Below are 24,539 nucleotides of genomic sequence, written 5' to 3' on the forward strand. Positions count from 1 at the left end.
TTCAACTTTTTTTCATTTTCAATTTTATTTATAATCTCTCAATCTCAATTTTTTCATTATATTTTCGATCTTATTTTCTCTTATCAATTCTCTTTTAAAAACTACCTGAATTCACAAATAATAATTTTTTATATTTATAATTTTATTTTTATTTTATAAAGATGAGTAGATAAATGATATAGTATATATATATTTTATAATTTATACAGTATATAAATTAATTAATTTATACTATATTATAAACTTATAATATTTTTTATCCTGTAATCACGGTATTTCTCCGCTATAAGTAAAGTATTATAAATAAAATATTCGGGGTACTGTTCTCAGTTTTAATCATTGATAAATAATTTGTGTTTAAAAATTTTAATTACAATTTTTCTTAAAATATTGTTTAAATAGACAGGGTCGATTTGATCCTATATATAAGGTCAGGTTTTGGGCCTTCACACGTCAATGGGCCAGTTCAGTTCGAAGGTCCATTATTGTATAAACCTAGGGTCTGGCCCGACCTATTAATCTAATGGGCTGAGCTTAGCCTGTCTGACCCGTTGACACATCTACCCATGTGAATAAACTGTACCAAACTGACTCGAGATCACGAGGCTACTTAAATGGGCTTTTTTAATCGGGCTTCGGCCTTCCAACCCACTAAATTTTCCGTCACACAAAGAAGAATGGGAATATTCGAATTTCTAACAGAAAAATAAAATAAAATCATAGCCATCACTTTTGCTACTTATGTTGGTTTTTTTGACAGAATTATATGGTCTCAAAAAGAGCTCCGCAGACAAAATCCAAGCAGTCTTTTTCCCTGTATGTTGTGTCATTCACAAGTCAGCAAACAAACGGCGCCAACCATTGCAGATAGGCAAACTGTCTTCAAATCCCAACGCGCACGTGTCACCCACCTAAATATGTATCAGTTTTTCCAAAATATTTCCTAGTCTTACTTCAAGACTTGCCGCTGAAAGTTTAGTTAGTGGACAAACTTTTATCTCACTTACCAACCGTTAGAACCATTTTCTTACAAGCCGATAGACGTAGTTTGAACAAAGATGTCTACAGCTTCACTCTGTTCATCCACCACAACTCAGATCAATAGCTTTGGAGGAGGCCTCAAGCTCCAAAGCACCAATCTTTATCAGCCTGCTTCAATCACTTTTACAAGGTTTTATTTTTTGAATTTCTTTCGGTTGAATTTTACTGGTTTTTTTTGTTTGTTTATGTGTTAGAATGGAGAATTATGGGCTTGGGATGAAACCCAGTTCGGGAAGGATGTGATATCCTTTGATGATCTTTTATACGTTTTCGTTTTGATTGGTTTGTGTTAGATTAGAACCTTTTGATTCTATGAATTATTGTTGTGGATTTAAATGAGGTTGATTTGTAATGGGTGAAGATGGGATATCGTCTAGTATGATCAACGAATTGAATAAGTGTTTGTAAATGAACAAATTTTAGCAGCTGTGTTTGAATTTTTTACTTTTTCTTTTCATAATACCAGAAGCTTGTGAGGATTGTTTTGTTTAATTGATATGTGCCAAGCACGGAAAATTGTGTATAAGTGCAGTTATCTAGCCTTAGTTTAAATTGCTATTATCAGTTATGTGTTTCTATGTTTGTGGATATGCTTTCATGCATTTCAGATCAATGATCGTATAGCTATGAATCTTAATTAAGATATGGATAAACTTTTCTTTGGTATAGTGGTATCTGATTCCTGTTCATTTACATTATTATTATTATTATTTTTGCATTTTTATTTAATTAGGGAAAATTTTCAGACTAATCCTGATTGGGGAAAATTAAAGGCAATATCTATAGATGTTTGAGGAATAATTCAGATTGTCATAGCTGAAGGGAAATCACTATAAGTGGTAAATCTTTTTGAGAACTTTTTTCCCTTGTAGAGTACTTGTTCCTGTTCCGTATGTGGCACACTGAAGAAGCATTTACCTAGGAAGAGAGCCATAATATTCCATGAAGAATCTGTCTTCATGCATGCCCCATACTCTCTTTGCCATTTTAATTCATTTGTGGTATCCTCTGAGATAAATCCTCTTTTCAACGGGAACTGGAATGCCTTTGATGTATGCAATGATATTATGGGTGTCAGTGCTTGTTTTAGGAATTCTGTTCTCCGTTATTTTCCTTCTTCATTCTTCCAGTGGAATATGCCTGCTTGCTTATCTTTTCATTATTCTTTTTTTTTTTTTTGGGTTATGATCCTCATTCGTAAGAAAGTTTACCAACTGTGGCTGAATAATCATAAAGATTTGTATTTTTTGGTTCTTGAGATTTCATCCTTTGAGAAATTAAATTAATGCAATACAAGAAACCATGCTAAAACGCAAGAAGCATTGGAACTTTACATTCAGCAAGCATAAAAGTTACTTTCCACCTCATTAGTTTAAGCTAATGTTAGCTTCCTATGCACCTTGCATCTTCAATCTTCTTATATCTTTTTATTGGCAGAATCCTCATGAGAACAGGCCTAGAACTATGCAACCTTGATTGTTTTTTATGGTCATTGAGGTGTGGCCAAGGCAAATTGCTTTTAGAGAATTTTTTTTCCTTGTAATGATGTGTTTTTTCTCCCGTTAAGTGATAAAAGACGAAATTTTCTAAGCTGCTTTCAATTTACTGTTAAAGATTGACATCCTATGCTTCCAAACCATGTAACCTAAGACCTATGCTTCTCCCTTCCCATGAATACAGATCCTGTTACATTAATCACCATTATACTTGATCAGTTCTGCATATTACATCTATATTTCTAATATGCTTTGTCATATATCGACGTATGAATTCAGGAGGAAAATTCCAACTGTAGTGAAGGCAACATCTCGGGTTGATAGGTTCTCAAAAAGTGACATTATTGTTTCTCCATCAATTCTCTCTGCTAATTTTTCAAAATTGGGAGAACAGGTTGAGTTTTGCTTCTGATCTCTGCTACCATAATGTTATTTCAAATTTTACAATGATTATGCTAGCGGCAAATGGGTTAGATTTCATCATGTCTTACAGCCAATAAGGTATTATGTCTGTTTAACCTTTAAACATCCAATATGGACAGTGAACCTTACTATTGCCTATGTTTGTTGCATCCTAGTGTATCCAATTCAGCTTTTCTATAAACTCTTTTTAGCAAGGTGCTATTCTGTGTGGTTTTTACATGATCTCCTTGGCACGTTATACTCAATTTTCGCTGGTGTCAGATTTTGACGTTAATTTTAATTTAGGTTAAAGCAGTTGAGTTGGCAGGATGTGATTGGATTCATGTTGATGTAATGGATGGCCGATTTGTTCCAAACATCACAATTGGACCTCTTGTGGTTGATGCCCTGCGCCCTGTCACAGATCTTCCTTTGGATGTGCATTTGGTAATTCATTTTTCCTTTTCATTGGCTAGATCATGTTGAAATAATAGTAATATGAAGGAGAACTTTCCTAAGAAGAAGTTGAAGTATTGCAGATGATTGTTGAACCAGAGCAACGAGTTCCTGATTTTATCAAGGCTGGAGCTGACATAGTCAGTGTCCACTGTGAGCAATCTTCCACCATTCACTTGCATCGTACACTTAACCAAGTATGGTGTCTTTTTCTGCTCTATAGATTCTGCGTTTACTTTGGAATATATTCTTGGAAAATGTGCGTACTGTATGAAAAGTACCTGATAAATGAAAACATATAAGTAATGAAATAAATCTTCATCTTCGTGGCTTATGCAATTATGTCAGTGGTCATTCAACTTTTGGAGCTTAAGAACACCAAGATCAATCCTATAAAATGTGTCTTGTTTTATTAAGGTTCCTGGTTAGAGCCTTCAAAATGTTATCGAATCATTATTCCTGGAATGCACAGGTGCAAATAAATAATTTGATAATGTCTGATCTGAGCCATTGAATTGGCCGCATAACTCATGCTTGATACTTGACCCAAACAAAATAGTTTGTCTTTTTGTTTTTTTTCTGTTTTGGTGTTTAATGCTTATGTATTGGCTCAAACAAAGGCCTCATTGATTTGCTCATTCAGCTGTCTGTTTCTACTTTTATTGACATTAATCTAATTTATTTGGAGTTTCTTTTTCCCTGAGCTACTAGTGTTCATCTATTGAGTATTCTTTTGCTTTCTTATGATTCAGATAAAGAGTTTGGGAGCTAAAGCAGGAGTTGTGCTAAACCCTGCTACCTCACTGAGTACAATTGAATATGTCCTTGATGGTAAGTTTTTCTATTCCCTCGTTTGCATGCAAAAAAAAAAAAAAATTGTATTCCTTTGTTTTTTGGTTGATACCGTTTCTGATTTTTCTAGAGATGATTGTTAAAGAGGGTTTTTTTTGTCAATGATCATTTTCATAGGCAGTGTATTGCCATCACATATCAGGCATAGATGCATATAGAGCTAATCTGTAGACACGATCTGAATTGGATTTAATAATTAATGAATAAATAATACTTTATAGATACCTTGTAATAAATGAATTAATTGTGGTTTAAAACTATAAGATGACATTGACCAAGGTCAACCTTTTTCTTTTGACTTAAAAACCTTTCCAAAAAGGATTTTTAACAGAAAGAAGATATGAAAGAAGAGAGTTGCAAGCGGGAAAAATGTGATAGATTATGCATTTCCCTTATAAATTGATTCAATACTGCATGTTTAGGTTTTTATTTGAAGTTTTGATATGCTTACCATGTTGACAGTGGTTGATCTTGTATTGATTATGTCCGTAAACCCGGGCTTTGGTGGGCAAAGCTTTATTGAGAGCCAAGTAAAGAAAATCTCAGATTTGAGAAGAATGTGTGTAGAGAAGGTATGATCTCTTCCCTGTTCGCAAATTTTCATGTTTTTGTTCTCAGTTAATTCTTCCAGTTAGATGTTGATATATCTTTTTATCTTTGTGCTGAAAAGCCAATGATGTCTTTCTATAATGCAGGGAGTAAACCCATGGATTGAAGTTGATGGAGGAGTCGGTCCTAAAAATGCGTACAAGGTATACGAGATCTTTCCACCCTCATTAGTATCAAATATCTGTGTAGTTTTTCGATAATTTGTGATTCAGGGTTCCAGTACTCTTGAGGCCTATGGTTTCTTTGGCAGTTGAAATATGATTATTATTCAAATGATTCATCAAAAATCATATTGAATTTGCGTACTGAGTGTTTTCTGTCGACTAATGTTTCGTAAAACGCCATTTTTTAAGTGAAACTTCCTGTTGATAATTGAAGTTTCCATATAGACACTGCTATCTCCTTCAGCGCTAACATTGGTGTATGGTTTAAGTTATATTAAAAAAACCAGCCCGGTGGGAAATAAAATTTAAAGTTTGTAGCTATAACAAATTATACAAACTCACTCCTACAACCTGATGTGACAGCATCTGATTAGATAATTTTGAAGTGAAAGAAAAAGTAAAAAATCACATAACTTAATCATAAATTGTCATCTCAGTTTGTATAGATAAGTTTATACAATTTGCTTATAAGTATAGTTTTATTCTAATGCTATTATCATTTTGTTAAACTACGAACTCATTTATACCATCTGTTAAACAAAGAACGTAAGTTGCAGCATCCAGTTTGATGAGATTTAACTAAACCCATTTGCAAATCTCTGTACTGACAGGTTATTGAGGCTGGAGCAAATGCTTTGGTGGCTGGTTCAGCTGTCTTTGGAGCTAAAGATTATGCTGAAGGTATGGACACACTGAACCTTTTAAAATTTTTTTCACCAACAAATATTTATGTACTTCACCCACTTTTTGTAACTTAAATCAATTGTATTACAGCCATTAAGGAAATCAAAACCAGCAAAAGGCCGGAAGCAGTTGCAGTGTGATTTGCGACCGTCAAAAGATTTGATTTGATTCAGTTGTGACATCTGCTTTGTTCATTCCCATATATGTTTCCTTCTCAATTTATCATCTTGAGTCAGATTGTCGCTTCAGGACCGGATTAACCACACTTGAAAAGATAAAACCTTGAGTCTAGTGACTTGATCAGCGCATTTGTTATCGGGATAAAAGAATGCCACTGTGAGGCATACTTTGTTCCTCATCAATTATAGGCACTGAATAATTCCAATTTCCCTGAAGCACTTTGTAGCAGATAGATTTTCTAGTTGAATTTCATTTTACTCGTTTTTCCGTGATTCTTCAAATCCTTTATCTTGTAGAAGCAAATTAATTTAAGAGTAAATTATATTTTTTCACCCGAACAATGCTATATGTATATATTTTTGATATACAATTTAGGTACATAAATGATACGTTATTATTATGTGATTAGAAGTTATTTTATCTTTAATTTAAACTTATTCTATCTAATATACCTAAATTGAATACTAAAAACATGTATAAATAGTTTTATCGTTTTCACTTATTGTTTGTCTGAAATAAGCTAGAAAGAAAAGTGATAGTCAATCGAACATCTTCATCATAATGATTATCATCAATGGCCTTGTTATTAGTATCTAGGGTGAATTTAATAATTCATGTTAACTTATCTTCGACTTTCTCCGTAAATAGATTGAATCCCTTGATCTTCTCGTACCAGCTAAAACTTGGCTATCTTGGTCTTCACAGATCTAATGGTGTAATGAGATCTTGAACTGGCATAGGATTTCTTCTCATGTTGTGGACACCTCTAGCCCATTGCTTGTATCACTTGGGTTGTGATCGCTTACTCTCATCATTCCCTTCTTTAAGATTAGTTCTACGAGCCAATACCCAAATACTAATTTTCATGACCCTGATTAAATCATGCAGCCTTAACGCACAAACACAAGATCGTCGCTACGTTTGTTTTAATAAACCCACAAACTCTGAAAAAATCTCAAAAACACGATGAAGAGAAAAACCCTATTGTGTTAAAAACAAATAAAGAACACAATGTGGAGAAAAACTTTATTGTGCTGCTCTTGATTGAATACAATGTTTGAAATGAATATGAAAGATATTAGCTCAAGCTAGTTATTTATACAATTCTACAAGTGGATACAATGGTCCAGATGATACGAATCTTATGAGAATCACACCTCAAAAATTAGTTATTAAGATGGGAGGGCCCAAACCCATATAAACCTTATATTAGTTGTCCATATTTTTCAATATGAGATCTAAGTCTAATACCTTGCACCTAATATCTTAACACATTACCATGCTCTGCAGTCCCCCAAGACCATATAAACCATACAGTAATTGCTCATACTTTCTAATATGGGATTCAAGTCGTATACCTTGCACTTGAGATCTTAATATATCATCACGCTCCGCAGTCCAGATGCTTTCGTGGGGCTAGCTCCCTACAAGTCCTGAGTGAACATTGCAATGACATGGGATACTGTAATGCCGATGTCACCACCAGCGTCGCACGATTGCAACTTAGAAATGCGGTGATAACTCTGATACCAAATAATACGAACTTTATGAAAATCACACCTTAAAAGCTAGTTATTGAGATGAAAAAATTTAAGGTTATATAAACCTTATACTAGTTGTTCAAACTTTCTAATACAAAATCTAATTCTCATAGCTTACATTTGATATTCTAACACCAATTTATACACATCTATGTAGATAGTCGACAAAGGTTTACATTATAAGTGCAAGAATTCTGGCATACCTATGCTTTCCTTTTTGAGTTTATTTACCTCTTTCAATGATGGGATATTCTAGAAGTCTTTGTCATATCCTTCGATACTTCTAAGTGGAATTTGAGTCAAAATCTCCAGATAACGAATTGGGTCTCATACAAGACTAAACGTGACATGAGGCTGTATATCTTCATATTAGTTATGTGGAGTCATCCTAAATTTTGTTCTTATTTTTCCCTGGCAGAGGTGGATTTGTGTGAAACTGAACCCAAATAATGGTTAATTCAAACTCAAATTGAATCTAGAACAACTAGATCAAATTCAAGCTTAACTTAATTAATTGGTGAACAGTAACAGAAAAAGTCAGCAAAGAAGAAAAATTATTAGAAAAAAAACCCAAGAAGAAAAACATTTGCCGAAAAGGAAAAACTCCAGTATAGAGATGCCAACTGCAGCCGGGCAATCAAATTAAATCTTCAATTCGAGTTTTATTCATTTGATCTAAACATAGATTTAAACCCAAATTGACTCCGCTTAAATCCACTCCTATCTTTTTGGATTCTTACCGATAGTAAAGATCTGGTGAACCAAATAGGCAAAATAAATTATGGAAAAAAAAAAAAAACAAAATTCCTGAAGCATATTTGAATATGCAAAAATCCAAACTATGCATGCGCACAATAATTCATCCTTCTTGTATCAAAATTCCCAGCAGAGAAAATGGGCTGCAACTGCATGCTATCTCTACTTCCTCCAAGTTTAATTGCCTAAGATCATTAAACCAATATATTTGATTACAAGCACGCCATTGCATATCTCTGTCTCAAACGGCTTTCACCCAGAACACCTCTCAGCTTAGGTGAAGTCCAGTGCAAATGATTAGTATTATTGAAAAAGACTGCTTTCTGAAACATTTTTAAAGACAGCAAACTTCACTCATCAATATCAATTCAATCGAAAAGGAGAGTTATCTATCAAGTAAATACATATTTGATACACTATAGCTACATATATATAAAAGACAAAAGGTGCGAGTTCTTCAACTACAATGCTCTTTGTTCGGCTATGACACTAACACTCTCACATCATAAAAGTCGCCTTCAAGGACATAACAATTAACCTTTAAAAACGCCATCTTTTTCATCAATACAAACGCATTACATGTACATGAGCTAGTTGTTTAACCTCAACATCCTTTCTTTCCAAACACGAACCTGCTTAACCTGCACATCCTGTCTGCATACAGGGCATGAACCGTGTCCGATGAGCCACTTGTCCACACAAGCCAAGTGAAATGTGTGGTGGCAATGGGGCAAGCTCCTTGCAACTTCCCCAGTTACAATATCCTGTCATGAAAGGTTACTAATCTCATTAATGTGCCACTAGCACAGACCACCAATACAATACTACTACAAAGAATGTTCACTCGGTGAGGACAAGAATTTCCAGCTAGAATTAATGAATACAATGTTAAAAATATACCTGCAGGCATATTGAGCAGCAGAGATTCTGTGTTGCCTTGATTTCATCCATAATCACATGACAAGGTAACTTCTTTAATGTCTCTCCTGACAAACCTTTGGATACAGTTTTGCCATAAGCATCACTAACATCATGGCTCATGCCAGCAATACTAGCCTGCTCATTACAATACAACTTGATCAAAGAAACAAATCTCCAAGATAAATATCAATATATAGTTGAATTGTTTACTAGTAGTTGCTGCAGAACATTTTAGATTATAAAAATCAGGAATATAATGACATAACAAAGTCGTACATATTTGAAAGGAGAGAAATATTTATTTTTCATGTTCCATCCGTGGCATCAATGACTATTCCTAAGGAAAATCTATAACACCACAGGAATACGACATCAGCCACACAAGAAGCTAAAGTCTTTATGCCACAAGTGAATTTCCTCTCTCTCATCAATCTTTACAACAAATTTATGGTAGTTGTTAAGTTGAACACTTCAGAGGCAAGCATGCATTGGTTTGTGATACAGATAATGTGCACCACAATAACACCATAGACTTTCTCTTGTTCCTAAGATTCAACAAAGGGCATCCCTCCACATATATAAACAAAATACCACAACCATATTTTGCATGCTCATGACTTTCCATAAACTCGATACTACTCAGGAGTTATGTTTGTCAGACAATGTAACTTGATAAATAGTACACTCCAGAAAGAAATCAAAATTGAAAAATAAACTTGGTAGAATCTGTGAATATCAGTTTTACTTCTATTTGTTATAAATAAGTAAAATATAGAAGAATATAAAGCACCATTGCTGACTAACATTCAAATATTAATGAAAAATACGTTCAAAATTTTACGATGCACATCACAAAAAACTATAAAATAATATGTACCTGCCAGTGGTAAGCAGCTAACATTGCTGGTGTAAACTGTTCCTCAAAAAACCGTCCATGAAGAAGCTCCTCTATAAAGTCCGCCTGCACCCAAAATGTATATGATTAGTCCACCGAACATTAAGACAACAGTTCCTTATCTAGACTGATACAAGATACGATATTGGAAAGTTTTTGTAAGTCTATCATATGGTTTTCGACAAAGCATCAGAGGGGCAAATTATGATCTGCATAATTACCTTTCCTCATAAACAGAAACAAGTCCAGCTATGGGCCTTGTGGCTAGTTATTAAGATTAGTGCACGAAAAACATTAAACCTAGGCAAACATTCAAAGAGGAAATTTTATATTTATTGATCTGCTTAATTTACCATAGATGACTCGCGCAGAGAACCAGTGCGTTCCAAACACCAGTACGCACGAGAAGCCTCCAAAACCTCTACAGAAAGTACAGCCCCAGCAATGGCCCCGAGTCCAGCTCCACGTAGCACACCACAATCAGAAGCCCTGCCAGCAAAAGCACCCGTAATTGCTCCTGCAAAAGCTCCAGCTGAAAGTAAATACACAAAAGATATATCAGCATATCATCAAAATATACCCACCCAAGCGAAACTATTTATCCAATCCTTCAAAGTTCCATTCTTTAGCAACCCTCAATTAACCAAACCATCTCCATCTGAAACCGAACACAAACTAACCCATCCACCATATATTTTGAAAAAAAAAAAAAAGGCTCATCCAACTCAAGTTCGAAAATTGAACCCAAAACACAAAAATTTGGTTTGCGAACTCGGAAACCAAGCAAGCCCAAAAATCTTGAATTTTGTACAAGTGATAAGTATGCAGAAAATCATTTGGGAAATAAAACGTTACATGCAACTGCAAGAAATAAAGATAAAATATTTAATCAAACAATAACATCATCGATGTTACCTAGAGCAAAGAGGCATGTGAGAGTTCCAGAAATAGCGGCAGCAATGAGTTTGGGAATAGAGTGAAAAGGGGTGGCAGCCAGGACTTCGACATCCTCCATGAGCAGCAGAGGTGGGGAGGTAGAAGAAACGCGTCGGTGGTCAAAGGCAAAGTAAGAAGGGATCAAACTAACAAAAAAAGTGCATCAAAGATAAAAGAGGAAAACGTTTGACACATTTCAGGGCTAGTTTCGGGACCCGGGGAAAAGTGGGAGGGTCAAGAAAGAAAGGGGGTTTTGTCTTTTCTTTTGCTATAGAAAAAGTGAAAGAAAGAAATGAAGGAGGCGACAGTTCTCAAAGGAGAAAGAAGGATGGTTTATTTGTGGCTCGGGAGACAAATTTAACTACATGGGTTATCATTCTAGGAAAGAGTGAGTTGTTGGAATAGCATGATGGGCAGGAATCATTGTAAAATAATGTAAGGAGTTGTTGTTTGTGTCAAGAAACCAACTTGTCATTCGTCATTTTTTCTTGGTAGAGGATCATTGTAAAATAATGATAAGGGGTTGTTTGTGTCTAGAAGCCAACTTGTCATTTGTCATTTGTCATTTATTCTAGGTAGAAAAATTGTATATTTGGATAAATTATTTTTACCTCCTTCATCTTTTAAACTGAATGGGTAATTAAATTGATCATCTTATTAATTTATAATTTAACTAGTTTAATTTATTGACAAATTATTATATATTTCTTACATAATATTTATCATATTTTTTTAATATAAAACATAATTTCAAATATATTACTTAACAATTAGCACTTCATTATATAGATAGGAAAAAAACTAATTATAAATTATTAGTTTTAAATAGTTTTTCTGATTTAACAGATTTATCGAATTGGACCAAATTATAAACAAACCAATATTTGTATACAAACCAAATAGAATTATGAAATTAGACTAGATTGTAAACTAGTTCATGGTTTAATAGGTTGAACCAACTGGTTTAGTTTGATTTTAAAATAAATATTTCCCACTCAAAGTGTAAATAAAACCACGAGTTCTTATTTAATAAATTCTTAATCTATAAATTGTTCTCTAAAATCTATCTCCATTAACAATAATTGGCTCTCGCACAATTTTATAATGGTAGAAGATCATATTACCATAACTATTTAATTTTTAAAAATTATTATATTACCTTTAATCACAATTGTTGACAATTTGGTTAGATTCAAAGAAAATATGTGATTTGATCAGATTGCACCAAAAGTGTGATTCGACAAGAATCGCATTATAGTAAATATGATTGTAACTCTCATAATTACACTTGCTTGATGGGATCCTAGTATATTTGCATTAGATAGGTGTAATCTAATGAGATTACACCTTTATGGTGTGATTTTATTAAAAACATACCCAAAGAGGTAGGATTTGGCCAAATTGCACTTCTATGGTGTGAATGTAGCATAATCATACCAAGAAATGTGCAATCTCGTCAAATCACACCACTTTGGTAGGGGTGGATTTCATTTGAGCTATTCGAGTTCCACTCATAGCTCATATAAAAAACACTCGGATTGAGCTTGGTTAGCGAGTTTGGGCTTATTTTTTAAAAGATTCAAGTTCAAGCTAGATGTGGCTCAACTTAATATAACTCATGAGCCTATCCCATATTCAGGTAAAATGGAAAATAAGATTGTTTTGGAGTATACTCCATAATGTTGTCATTGTAGAGTGAATCCCTAATGCACTGTCTTCGTTTTGACGAGTTTTCAACTTCTCATCTTCTTGCTTCTTTTCATTTCCTAACTGTCATAACAAATTAGAATAGGTGCTTTAGAGCTAATTGTTTTGGCTATAGAAGCAATTGTTGTATCAGGTTTCTTATCAATAAAATAGTATTTCTTCATCTTATTTACATATTTAATTATGTTAGAGATAAATGTCCTTAAATTGGTAGAACCTTAACAAAGGGATAAAATGTATCTTAATTGTGATAACCCTATGAATATATTGGATGGATATTCTAGACTAGTTTATTACAACAGTATTGTCATGACCAAGGGCATTGATAATACGGATAAGTTATCATGGTATTGAATAGTCATACTGAAAGATAATGATAAATATAAAATGTCAAGATTGTTTATTGACAACCTAGTATAATACATAGGTGTTTGTTATAAGCAAGTTAATAGGACTAGTCTGCCAGAAAATTTCATAAAAATAGCAGCCCTAGTTTCTATGGAAAAATCCTCCAAAAAATGATAGTGCATGTGATTCTTAAACTTGAAATCACTATAGTGTCTCGTGCACTAATCAACGTAGTTTGATGTTGCTTAACGTACACCTTAATATAAGGTTATTTGAATGGTAGTTCTTGACTATATTGATAAGTGCACCAACGCTATGTGTGGATCAATATATAATTCATCACTCCTAAGTAAAAAAGAAAATATCTTAGTGTGCAATTTGGTTCATTGCAATGACCGCAAAATCAAGCAAGATAGCTTCTCCACCCTAAAATTAAGCAAGCTAGGACTTGCCTCTTGTTCCTTTAGTTTCTCGACCTTCTATATGTGTCCTTATTGCCTTGTGTGTGTGATATGGGAGTTGCCCTATGCTTGGTGCAAGTTTAGTTTAACCCTAATCATGGATGAGCCACCATCGTAGGTATGATTATTCAAACCATTTTGTTTAATTTTAAATACGCCAATTCAATAACCTTGATCACAGATGTTTTTGTGATTTTTTTATTGTTATTACACTCTTGTTAAATTTATTTTGATCTTACACTTACCTACATCATTTACATTTCATCACTCCCATATCATGTCTTTTTCATCTATCTAGCTTTCTCATTGGATCTAACCTTCGAGTATCATTTTGTTTTCACTCAACTATAGGTAAAAACTAGAAACCCTAACCCTAATGAGATCTAAACAAATATTGAATATAACTCTGATTTTATAGGTTGTTGTCCCATCTCTCGTTCTCTCTAATCTTACTATGGATTTATCACAACTACGGTTTTTGAATCAAAGCATGAACATTTGCTACTAAGAGTAAGCGATAGATTATTAATTCAAGAGTCAGTTACATATAGATTATTACTTTATTTTGACATCAATTTTTAGTTAAAAAGCATATGCTTGAGCTACTAAACTTGTTATTGTTATTCTGTCATGTTATTATTATTATTATAAATGCCCCTGTTTCAAGTGGTCCACCATTTCCCTTGTTTGCCATTGTACTCCTAATAGCATATATGATTCGCGTAATTTTTTATTATAAAAAATGAAATATTATCATAAATATAAATTATTTAAAAGATTATTAAATATAAATTATTGTAATATTTAATTAAAAAATAGTAAATTTAAATAATTATTATATTTGGTTAGATATAATAAAATAATATTAATATATTATTTTACTCAATGTAGTTGTATATAATTATTCAAAAATATTATCCATATTGCTAGTTATATTAATAGCAAATGAGAGTTTTTTGTTCTAAAAAAATTAATAAGTAAGGATAAAATTGTAATAAAATCAAGATTTATTTAGTAATATTTTAACATGTAAGTTAGATATGGTAATCAGATTACCTCTTGTATTGTTTGTCATATCAACATTAATAATAAAAGATAACTGAATATTTTAGTACTTGACAAACTAAACTAAATAATGTTAATAATAAAAAATAAATTACTAAATTAATATTTGATATATCTAAATCAAACACTAGATATGACAATTTCGGTCTAAATTTAGAGTCGTTCTACCCGTACCCTAATAGGGAGAAGATTGTCAAATATAAATAAGAAAGGGGACAAGGACAAAAAATATCCTTGCAATCGAGGACGAGGATACATATGTCTAGTCCCTAGCTCGCCCTGTCCTCGCTCTTCGTACCTGTCTCTTTATATTAATATATTTATTTAAAATACTAATATATCCTTATAAATTTAAATTATTTATTTGTTTCTGTAATATTTGTTTAAAAACTATAAGAGCAGTAGCGTAATTAGAGCTAAGGATGCATGAGTCTTTTCATTTATTAAGTGAGGGCAGTTTGGTAAACTTGTTGGGCATTCACTTGTGTTGACCTAAGTATATAAGCTTTATTTTGGGCGACTGAAGAGAAGAATAGAGAGAAAGGGAGGCGTGAGGCTGTTGTGTATTTCCTTCTCTGTTTTGTGCGTCTTGTGGCTGCTGTGTGGCTGAGTTTGCTCTCTGAGTTCGATTGGCGGTATCTCTACGGTGAAATCAGGTTCTCTTTGACTTTGTATTGACGTGTACTTGCTTTGTATATTGTTTTGATGTACAGAGATTGAGATCCGTGTGTTTGTATAATTGTAATCGAACTTGATATTAGTGAATTTAACTAGAGGAACACCTTTGCCTTGGATGTAGGATTTCGTTTATGAGATCCGAACCAAGTAAATCGTGTTGCTATATTTTTTCCTATTTTTCGCGTTTATATTGTTCGGATCGGATTATCTTTGGGTTCGGAAACATAAATCTATAACAGTTTCAAATTTATTATGTTTTTTATTATGCATATTAATATAGCTAGCAAATGTTATTTGTGATATTTGAAATAATAGGTTTGTTTTAGTTTTAATTAATATTGATGTTTAATCTATATATGTTAAGTTTTAAAGGTACGAAGAAGAGATTTTTTTTTTTTACAAGTAAGAGACAAGGAAAGGATTTTTTTCCCATGGGTATGAGATATAGAATTATTGTTATCTTTGTAATGGGAATGGGGGTGAGGATTGAGACTGAAATTGAGACATTAACAGGGAATAGGGTATGCAAACCTACCCCTCCTCGTTCCCATTTCTACCAAACACTTCCTAATAGTTTTTTCTTCTACGTGTGTCCTAACAGTACATTACATGCTAAGGAGAGTCTAAGTAGCATGAAAATAAAAATGCGAACAACAAATAATAAAAAATGTTGAAACATATTTTCTCAAAAATATAGAAAACAAAAAATGTGAAAATATATAAATATTAAAAATATAAGAGTCTTTTTATAAATAATGATTTCTTAATTTAAAAAAAAAAACAACAACCTTTATTATTTCTTTAAAAGTGTGAAGACTTTTCAGCATTATACAAGGGTAACTAACCTTTATTATTTCTTGCCCTTTCATTTAAAAGCGTATCATATAAGCAACCCAACTAGAGCTTCATATTTCACCTAAACGCAAGCACTTGCATCATCTACTTGTCAAAGTATACCATAGGCATATAAATGTCAACTTTTTCCTAAAACTCAACGGTGTAGATAGACAGTCCAAATCAAGAAAACCATAGAAAACCAAGGACATATAAAAGGTCAATTTTATACAAACCATCACTATTAATTATTCAACACATACTAATTTCATATACCAAAAGAATAATTTTATTTTTCTCTCGAATGAGTCTGAAACGAGCTCATTTCAAGTTTGAAAGTTTAATATTTTCAAACTTAAGTTTCAGAGGTGTTTAACTGATCCAGCTCATCAAGTTTGTGAGCTTAGAAAATTTGATATAAAACGACATCTTTTTAATAACAAGTTGAATTCAAAACTTGATTCAAACTCAAACTCGAGCTCAGTTCTATGTAAATCAAGAAGAGTTTGAGTTCGAGTTCGATTCGATTCGAATCAAATCTAACCCTGCATACAATGATAGTATCACAAAGCAACAAAATCAATAATTAGTAAGACAATGAACTCACATAAAATATCATATCAAAACATATATTAAATAAAGATTCAAATGTTCAACTTTTCATATTAAAAAGGATCATATAGAAAAGCCAACATTGTATATCAAAATGTAGTAGATAAGGTAAACCAATATACAAAATCAACATTCTCTCATTAAAGTCATAGTCTCCAAGTTTCAAAATAAAAGTTCATACAAACACAATATATTAAAAAAGTAAAAGACATAATGTTATATTTATAGTATTTCCTCTATTTGATTAATCTTTTCTTTCCATTATCTCATTGACAATTTTTTTTTTAATTTAAATATGGACTCCAATTTTGGTGTATTTAATTATAGGTTGACTAACTTAAGAACTATCGCATCTTTCGAACTCCCAAAGTTATTTCCACCGACATCTCATATTTCATTTTTACTATCATATTATTGAGAAGTGACCCTTAAAAAAGACAAAGATTGTTATGCATAAAAACCGAGTTCTTTGCATGATTTAAAATTAATTTAATCATTCTAATTGAGTGAATGAAGGAACAACTGAATAAGTACTTCAATTTTTTTTTACAACAAAAAGAGGAACTAGGTTGTCCAAACACTTTAAATACTAATTTTTGAAACAACGAAGCATTTGAACCAAAGTACGTCTGCCATTTCCTCGTAGGGGTGTTCAAAAATTTTTGATAACCTAATCGAATCAGTATCCAAATTGGTATCTAAACTAAAATATAAGATACCCATAAAACCAATTCAGTTATTGGGTTAGAATATTAAAAAAACCAAAAATTCAGTTTAGTTTTTGGTTTGCTAAAATTGGAAAATCAGTTATGTGGTAACCAGTTCGGTTTGCAAATTTAAAAAATAATAAAAAAACTTATACTAAAAATTTAAACTTGTCTTTTACTATTAACATAAAAGTCAAATGTTTATTTAAAGAAAACATGTTTTTTATCTTTTGCTTTACCTACTTTCTTGGACTTCTTTTTTTTCTTTCTTTGGATATTTCTAAGCTAGCTAGCGTGTGAAATGAAACAATGTAGAGTTGTTACAAACTTGCAACAAGGAGTAAGCAACCAAGGCTCAGCACGTGGTTTCTTATCTTGTTTTTCATTTTTTTTCTCTATTCTTGCAACAATATTCATTGTAATGCAACAAGCTTTATCTTCTATTCTTCCTTATTTTCATTTAAACACTCACTGGCTCATCTCAACAGTCAACTATGCTTTTGCCATGTTTTGACAATATTTATCTCTCCTTTTTCTGACGACATCAACGATAATTTCTCACATTTTCTTATAAAATAAAATCGATTAAATTAAAGGGTTATTAAACTTTTTTTTTCTGTTTTTGTAAAGTATACTAATACCAGTGCAAATGCTCTTTATGTCTCCAACACTTGGATTCACGCCACCATGGTTTCTTTTTTTTTTTTAATTTTAATTTTATTTTAACAAAATTATACTTTTGTTTGGATGAGTTAAAGGTTTTGATTTTATATTTTAATTGATGAAAATAAAGAGTTGTACTGTTAACTTTTGTTTTAATAAACTAAAAGGTTGTTCTGTAGTGTCAAATTTTCATTATCGGAAATAGTTGATTGAGATTGTTAGGGCTCTCGGAATAGTTTCATGGATTAAAGAAATGCAAAATATGACAAATACGTATTAATATAAGTTCAAAGAGGCGTAATGATATTGTTTTATTGTGTTTTATTAGTATGATAGTATTTACAATTTTATATTGTCTACTAATATGATAATTTACTGTTATTGTAGATTTCATCTATCGATGATAATAGTAAAAATTCTATGAGTTCACTATCAATTAAAGACCTCAAACGTGTAAGTTCTACAAATACTAAAAAAAAATACTTCTGATATGTCAGATTATTTTACAAAAAATGATCGTAAAAATAAAGATAATGTTATAGTTTTACGTCATTATTGTGAGGCTATCCTTGTTTGTCCTAGCAAAAGTGGTACTAGTCCTTATACAGGTGAAGTGCTTGCTCCCCTTTCTCAACCATTTTATCAAACAAACAAAGCGCTTTCAAAACATCACCTTCACCACAACAGCCATTAATCAGTACCCCCATAAGCGACAACATCAGCAACAAAGCCGCGCTACAACATGTCCTCATAAAATTCCCACAATGAGTCAAACGTCCCCTCCATAACCAACCTATTTAACAATGCATTACACGCCTGAATAGCAGGCAATCCGATAAACCCGCAACGACTCTTTATTGCAACCCATATCAGAAAAAGAAATAATCAACGTCCCAAACACATCGGGAGGTATTCAGTGAGGCTATTAAAGAGCGCATAACTGGCACGGTGGGATTTACGAGAGTTGAGGAGATTTTCAGTGAGGTCTTTCATCAAACAACTAGCCTATAAAGGGATGGAAAATGTTTGATCACCCAAGGCCACACAGCTGTAACTTTGGAGCAGGAATTTCTTTTTAAACGACCCAATGAAGAAGGAATAAGAGCGACGGTTCTGAAAATGTTTCAAGAGGACGGGCAATAGAAAAACCTGTTTAGGTAGCAGGGATAGATTTAGGTCGAATAGAGTTTGAGCTCGTTTAAGTTCTAGTTCGGTTTGATTTAAATTTGAGTTCACCTCAAAATTTTCAAATTCAGTTCATTTGACCAAATTTGAATACAAATTCCACTCAAATTTGAATTTAATCTTAGCTTTAAGTTCGATTCATTTGAAAAAAGTTAAACACAAATTTGAATTTAAACTAAACTTTGAATTTGATTTAATATTGTAATTAACTAAAAAAAACTTAAAATGACGTTGTTATAATATGTATTAACCAAAATAATATCCGTTTAGTTTATTTATATCAAAATCTTCAACTTCGAAAATTTGATAAGTTAAACATTTTTAAAATTCAAATTTGAAAATATTAACTTTTAGATTAAAACTCATATTCGTTTGAATTAAATTCGTTTCAAATTTTTTGAAATTGAATTTATTTTTTAATTCGAATAAACTCAATTTGAATAAGATCCTAGTCCGGGACGAAGTCATAAATTTGAAAAACACTTTTGGCATACTTGTCTTTAACGTAGTGACGGTAACATGTTTGTAAAAGAATCAGTTTACCACAATACAGCAATAAGCTCCAGAGCTCTACAACAGCACGTCTTCTCTCTATTGCAAACCTGCAACGACATTAAAGGCCTCACCCAAATTCATACACAAATAGTTATAAACAAATTTTACCAGAAAAACTTCATCCTTGTAAAGCTTTTGTCTCTGTACATAACATCTAGTAGTCTCCTGAATGCCCACAAAGTTTTTGAAAATGTCGAGAACCCTAGTACTACTTTATGGAATCAAATGATTAGAGGCTATGCTAGGAGTAAAACGCCTCAAAAATCAGTTGAATTGTACAAGCAAATGGTTACAGAAAAAGAGGCTGAGCCTGATGAGTACACGTATTCGTTTCTGTTAAGCGCTTGTGGGAAGAATAATTTGTTTAGAGAGGGGGAACAGGTTCATGGGAGAGTGTTGGCAAATGGGTATTGCTCAAACGTGTATGTTAAGACGAATTTGGTGAATCTGTATGCGATGAATGGAGGGGATGCGGGCCTTTTGCACGCACGCAACATGTTCGATGAAATGTCCGAGAGAAACGTTGTAACCTGGAATTCGTTGCTTAAGGCGTATCTAAAGTGCGGATGTGTCGATGAGGCACGGAGACTGTTTGATGAGATGCCACAGAGGAATGTTGTTTCATGGACGACTATGATTTCGGGGTGTGCTCGTAATGGTTTGTGTAAGCAAGCTTTGTCTTTGTTTAATGAGATGAGGAGAGCCCGCGTGCGACCGGACCAGGTGGCATTGATTGCAGCATTATCGGCTTGTGCTGAATTGGGGGACTTGAAGTTGGGAAGGTGGATACATGTTTATGTTGAGGAAAATTTTTGTGTTGGAAGAGAGATACTGAAAGTTTCATTGAACAATGCACTAATACATATGTATTGTAGTTGTGGTGAGATTAAAGAAGCGTATGAAGTGTTTAGAAAGATGCGGCAGAGAAGTACTGTTTCATGGACTAGCATGATAATGGGATTTTCGAAGCAGGGTTATGCTGAAGAAGCTCTTGTTTTATTTGAATGTATGCAAAATTTGGAAGCAAGGCCTGATGAGATAACCATGCTTGGGGTTTTGTGTGCTTGTAGCCATGCTGGCTTTGTCAATGAGGGACGTCAATTTTTTGAGTGGATGACTCAAAGATTGGGGATTCAGCCAACGATTGAGCATTATGGGTGCATGATTGATCTCTTGAGCCGAGCAGGGTTGTTGGAGGAAGCATCTAGTCTTATTCATAGTATGCCTATGAAACCAAATGATGCTGTGCTGGGTGCTCTCCTTGGGGGCTGCAGAATTCATTGCAATGCTGAGCTTGCCTCTGATTTTGCGCAGAAACTGGTCGGTGAGCTTGACCATGACCATGCTGCAGGTTATCTAGTACTCTTGGCTAATGTTTATGCCTCTGCTAAAAGGTGGTATGATGTAGCCGCTGTTAGACAGAAAATGATTAAGATGGGCGTGAGAAAGCCTCCTGGTCGAAGTCGTGTGCTAATAAATGGAGTTGGCCATGATTTTGTCGCAGGTGATTCAACCCATAAGCACACTTCCTTAATATACAAGACACTCGGTGAGATCACCAGTCAAACTATGTGGGAAGGCTACAACCCGGATGCATCAGAGTTATTTTCAGCTGTTGAAGAATAGTGCAGTCAGCAAAAGAATTTGGTTGATGTTACCATCCCTGTTCTGAGTAAGGTTATTCCTTCTTCATTTGAATCTCATGATCTCTCTAATTTATCATTCTATTATGTGGGTCTTGAATTCTATCTCTAACACATATTTGTTTATGGATTTTGGCATTTTGCTATAAGCTTGTAACATGAAACTTGTAAACCAAAAATTTAAAACTTGTAAATTATACACATTTTTACTTTAATGTGTAATATCCAAAATTTCATAAATTAACAAATCAGTGAAACATAAATAAGATTCTATAAATCATTGATTTATTGATGTGTTGGACAAGAATTGTTTCATTTATTCCATTGTTGTAAATATCTGACGATTTATGCCTAGGAGCAGGCAAGTCCTTGGATTGTCTGAGCGAGTGAGCTAATATCTTTTGCATTCTATCATTTGATATAGCAAGAGGTGTATGGTTCAGGTATTCAAAGATTAATTTGATAATCAATCTTTTATTACTAGTATTACTTTGTTTGATTTGTCAGGAAATCTTGATTTTATTATAATTATATTTTTACTTATTAATTTTTTAGGACAAAAATACTCTCATTTTTTTATTAATATATCAAGTTATATTCAATAATATTTAAGTAAAATAATAATTTAGTTTTTTTTTATTACATCCACTTAAACACAATAATTATTTAAATCAATTAATTTTTATCAAACATAGTAATAATTTATATCTAATAATCTTTTAGTTAATTTATCATCTTTTATTTTTTATAATAAAAGATTATCCGAATCAAACACACTCTAATGGTTTACTTCAGATGAGAAAGGAGTAGACATGTAGGGCATGGGAATTAGGAGAAAAACAAAACCAAACTGATTACTATATGTATTACTAGCAATGCATTTCAACACAACAAATTATTACTAGTTTTACCCTTTGTTTAAGTAATTTTTTTTTTATCAACTAATGTACGTAATTTAGAACTGTGTGTTAGTTAAATTATGGATGCAAATGACCAAAACATGAAGGAAAAAAAATAAAACATAAGGTTTTTAACGTGGTTTGACTCCATGGTTGAAATGACTACATCTATGTATATTTTGCAAATAGTTTACTGTCACACCCCAAAAATCGAAGGCGGATTGGTGCACTAGGCTCAAGCAGAAGCGTTGGAGCAACATGTATGGGCATGTCAGGACAGTGTGTGAAACTTTGGCATCACGGGTTTGCAAGTGAGCCAAGTGTTGTGAGGAAATACTTAAAATCTTGTTTGAGGCGTTCAACATCAACGGAAGCTGAACAGAGACTGTGTTGGTCACTCAGTGTATGGGCGCTGAACAACACATGAGATAATCTGGCAACGAACCTTGTGAATGGCAAGGTAAGCAACGAATCCGTTTTTAGGACAGGAGGTCGAGTGCTTTCTAAGTTTTGTAGTATTTTGCTTCCTTCAACCTTAGAGGCATTGATATGTGCACTAGATTGGATTAGGGAAAGCGACTTGTAACATGATGGGTTAAAATTGGACAAAGCTTTTCAAGTTTGGTTTACCTCTTTGTTTAATTTTTTTTAACAATATTGTCTCTAATAATTTTCACTAGGCATTTGTATTTCTCTTCTTTTATTTCAGATATAGCCTTGATTAGGTCTTATTATCAAGTTTCCAGGAGGCATACATGATTATTTCATTACTGTTTTAATGTATTTTCTGCTCCTGAGTTATTAAAACTTCTTGATTTTCTGTAAGAATTTGTCAGTGTATCAGAGTGGCTTATTAAAATTATGCGTACATATTTTTTGTATATAATTTAGATATATAGATGATCAGTTTTCATACGATTAAATGTTATTTTATCTTTAATTTAAAATCATCTAATCACATGATAATACATTATCTGTGTATTAAAAATATATATACATAGTTTATTGAGGATTTAAATGTTATTTTTTCGGTTATTGCAATGATTTGATTAGGAAATTAATTGATGATAAATTGGGCATTAGATAGGTTGTTGTTGACTTTGTTCTTGTTCCCCTTGGCTTTTGGTTGTGTATAATTATATGCTCCTTTTTTTCCTCCTTAAGTTTGGTAATGTTGAGGTGTTTTTTTTTTTTTTTCTTGGGGTAAGTAGGGACGAACCCATAACCATTATATCATGTATGTCAAAATTTTACAAGTATGATAAAAATTCAAGCCTAGATTTTCTCCTTAAAAATTTTAATGTTTCACCAGTTTTACTATTTTTTAGGGTCTAATTTTGAGGAATTGTATACACTTATTTTCTTCCTAGGCTTTCATCTTTGTAGAGGTTAATTGGGAACAGCAGTAACAGACAAAGAAGTTGGTTTAGTAATTTACAAGTTGACTTGAGTGCATCCAATATCTACATAAAAAAGACAATAACAAAAATTTATTATTGTTTTGATGGCATCCAATATCTACCTTAAAGGACAACAACAAAATCATTTTCTTCAAGGATCAACTTTCAAAAAACATGTTAACACAACAATGCTGAGCAAAGGAATTCACTTTGTTCTTGACAGGCATGTAGAAGGGTTATAAAACAAACTAGGTTTAATCACCATAATTGGACAAGCTAGCCTGAGTCATTGGATGGGATTGAATAACTATGAAACCTTGGCAAAACACGGAGGTTGCATTTGGTTTGGATAATCTTTTATTATTAAAAATAAAAAGATTATCATACCTAAAAGATTATCGGGTATAAATTATTACTATATTTTATTAAAATTAATAGTTATAAATAATTATTATATTTGATTGTGTGTAGTAAATATGTCCTAAAGATTACTTGATAATTTTTTAATATTTAAAATAAAGATGAAAATCAATTTACTTTATATATATCTTGTCATATTACTAGTGGTAATAAAAAATATTTATTACTAGAAAAATTAAACAAGGTAATATCAATAATAAATGAGACATTTTCGGAGTAATCTTTGATGACCTTGAACCACATGCTCTCTCTGAATAAAAGGAATGCACAACAATGACAAATGTAAACTTACTCTAGTAGGCAGTATTATCTATGTTTTGAAATTTCTAAATATAGATGCATCTGAGTGTTTTTAAAATGAGTAATATTATATAAACCTATTTTGAGTATACAAATAGATACAAATTTGTATGTGTCATCATGTGATTG

General features: G+C 32.5%; 3 protein-coding genes across 7 annotated transcripts; 2 read left to right on the forward strand and 1 right to left on the reverse strand.

Moving 5' to 3' along the window:
* The first annotated feature begins 882 nt into the window (after positions 1-882).
* LOC123204223 (ribulose-phosphate 3-epimerase, chloroplastic) lies at positions 883-6,165 on the forward strand. Its single transcript, XM_044620814.1, has 9 exons — positions 883-1,171; positions 2,817-2,931; positions 3,246-3,386; positions 3,479-3,592; positions 4,148-4,226; positions 4,710-4,819; positions 4,943-4,999; positions 5,632-5,701; positions 5,795-6,165. The coding sequence occupies exons 1-9, from the start codon at positions 1,059-1,061 to the stop codon at positions 5,842-5,844; spliced, it is 849 nt and encodes a 282-aa protein (XP_044476749.1). The 5' UTR covers positions 883-1,058; the 3' UTR covers positions 5,845-6,165.
* A 2,347-nt stretch (positions 6,166-8,512) lies between these two features.
* On the reverse strand, positions 8,513-11,326 carry LOC123204224 (NEP1-interacting protein-like 2). Its single transcript, XM_044620815.1, has 5 exons — positions 10,913-11,326; positions 10,351-10,529; positions 9,980-10,063; positions 9,082-9,237; positions 8,513-8,945 (listed from the first exon to the last, which is right to left on the reverse strand). Exons 1-5 carry the CDS (start codon positions 11,010-11,012, stop codon positions 8,772-8,774), a joined length of 693 nt encoding a protein of 230 aa, XP_044476750.1. The 5' UTR covers positions 11,013-11,326; the 3' UTR covers positions 8,513-8,771.
* An 8,371-nt stretch (positions 11,327-19,697) lies between these two features.
* On the forward strand, positions 19,698-23,111 carry LOC123204225 (pentatricopeptide repeat-containing protein At5g66520-like). 5 transcript variants are annotated; one of them, XR_006499474.1, is made up of 3 exons: positions 19,698-21,425; positions 21,747-21,834; positions 22,480-23,111. XR_006499474.1 is itself a non-coding variant. In XM_044620816.1 (2 exons), the coding sequence occupies exon 1, from the start codon at positions 19,713-19,715 to the stop codon at positions 21,372-21,374; it is 1,662 nt and encodes a 553-aa protein (XP_044476751.1). In that variant the 5' UTR covers positions 19,698-19,712; the 3' UTR covers positions 21,375-21,420; positions 22,480-23,111. The 5 variants fall into 5 exon arrangements, 1 of the variants encoding a protein (XP_044476751.1); XR_006499473.1 differs by having other exon boundaries at positions 21,753-21,834; XR_006499476.1 differs by having other exon boundaries at positions 19,698-21,420; positions 21,753-21,834.
* Positions 23,112-24,539: the final 1,428 nt, after the last annotated feature.

The sequence above is a fragment of the Mangifera indica genome, chromosome 20 (genome assembly GCF_011075055.1).
Source record: "Mangifera indica cultivar Alphonso chromosome 20, CATAS_Mindica_2.1, whole genome shotgun sequence".
Taxonomy (NCBI): Eukaryota; Viridiplantae; Streptophyta; class Magnoliopsida; order Sapindales; family Anacardiaceae; genus Mangifera; species Mangifera indica.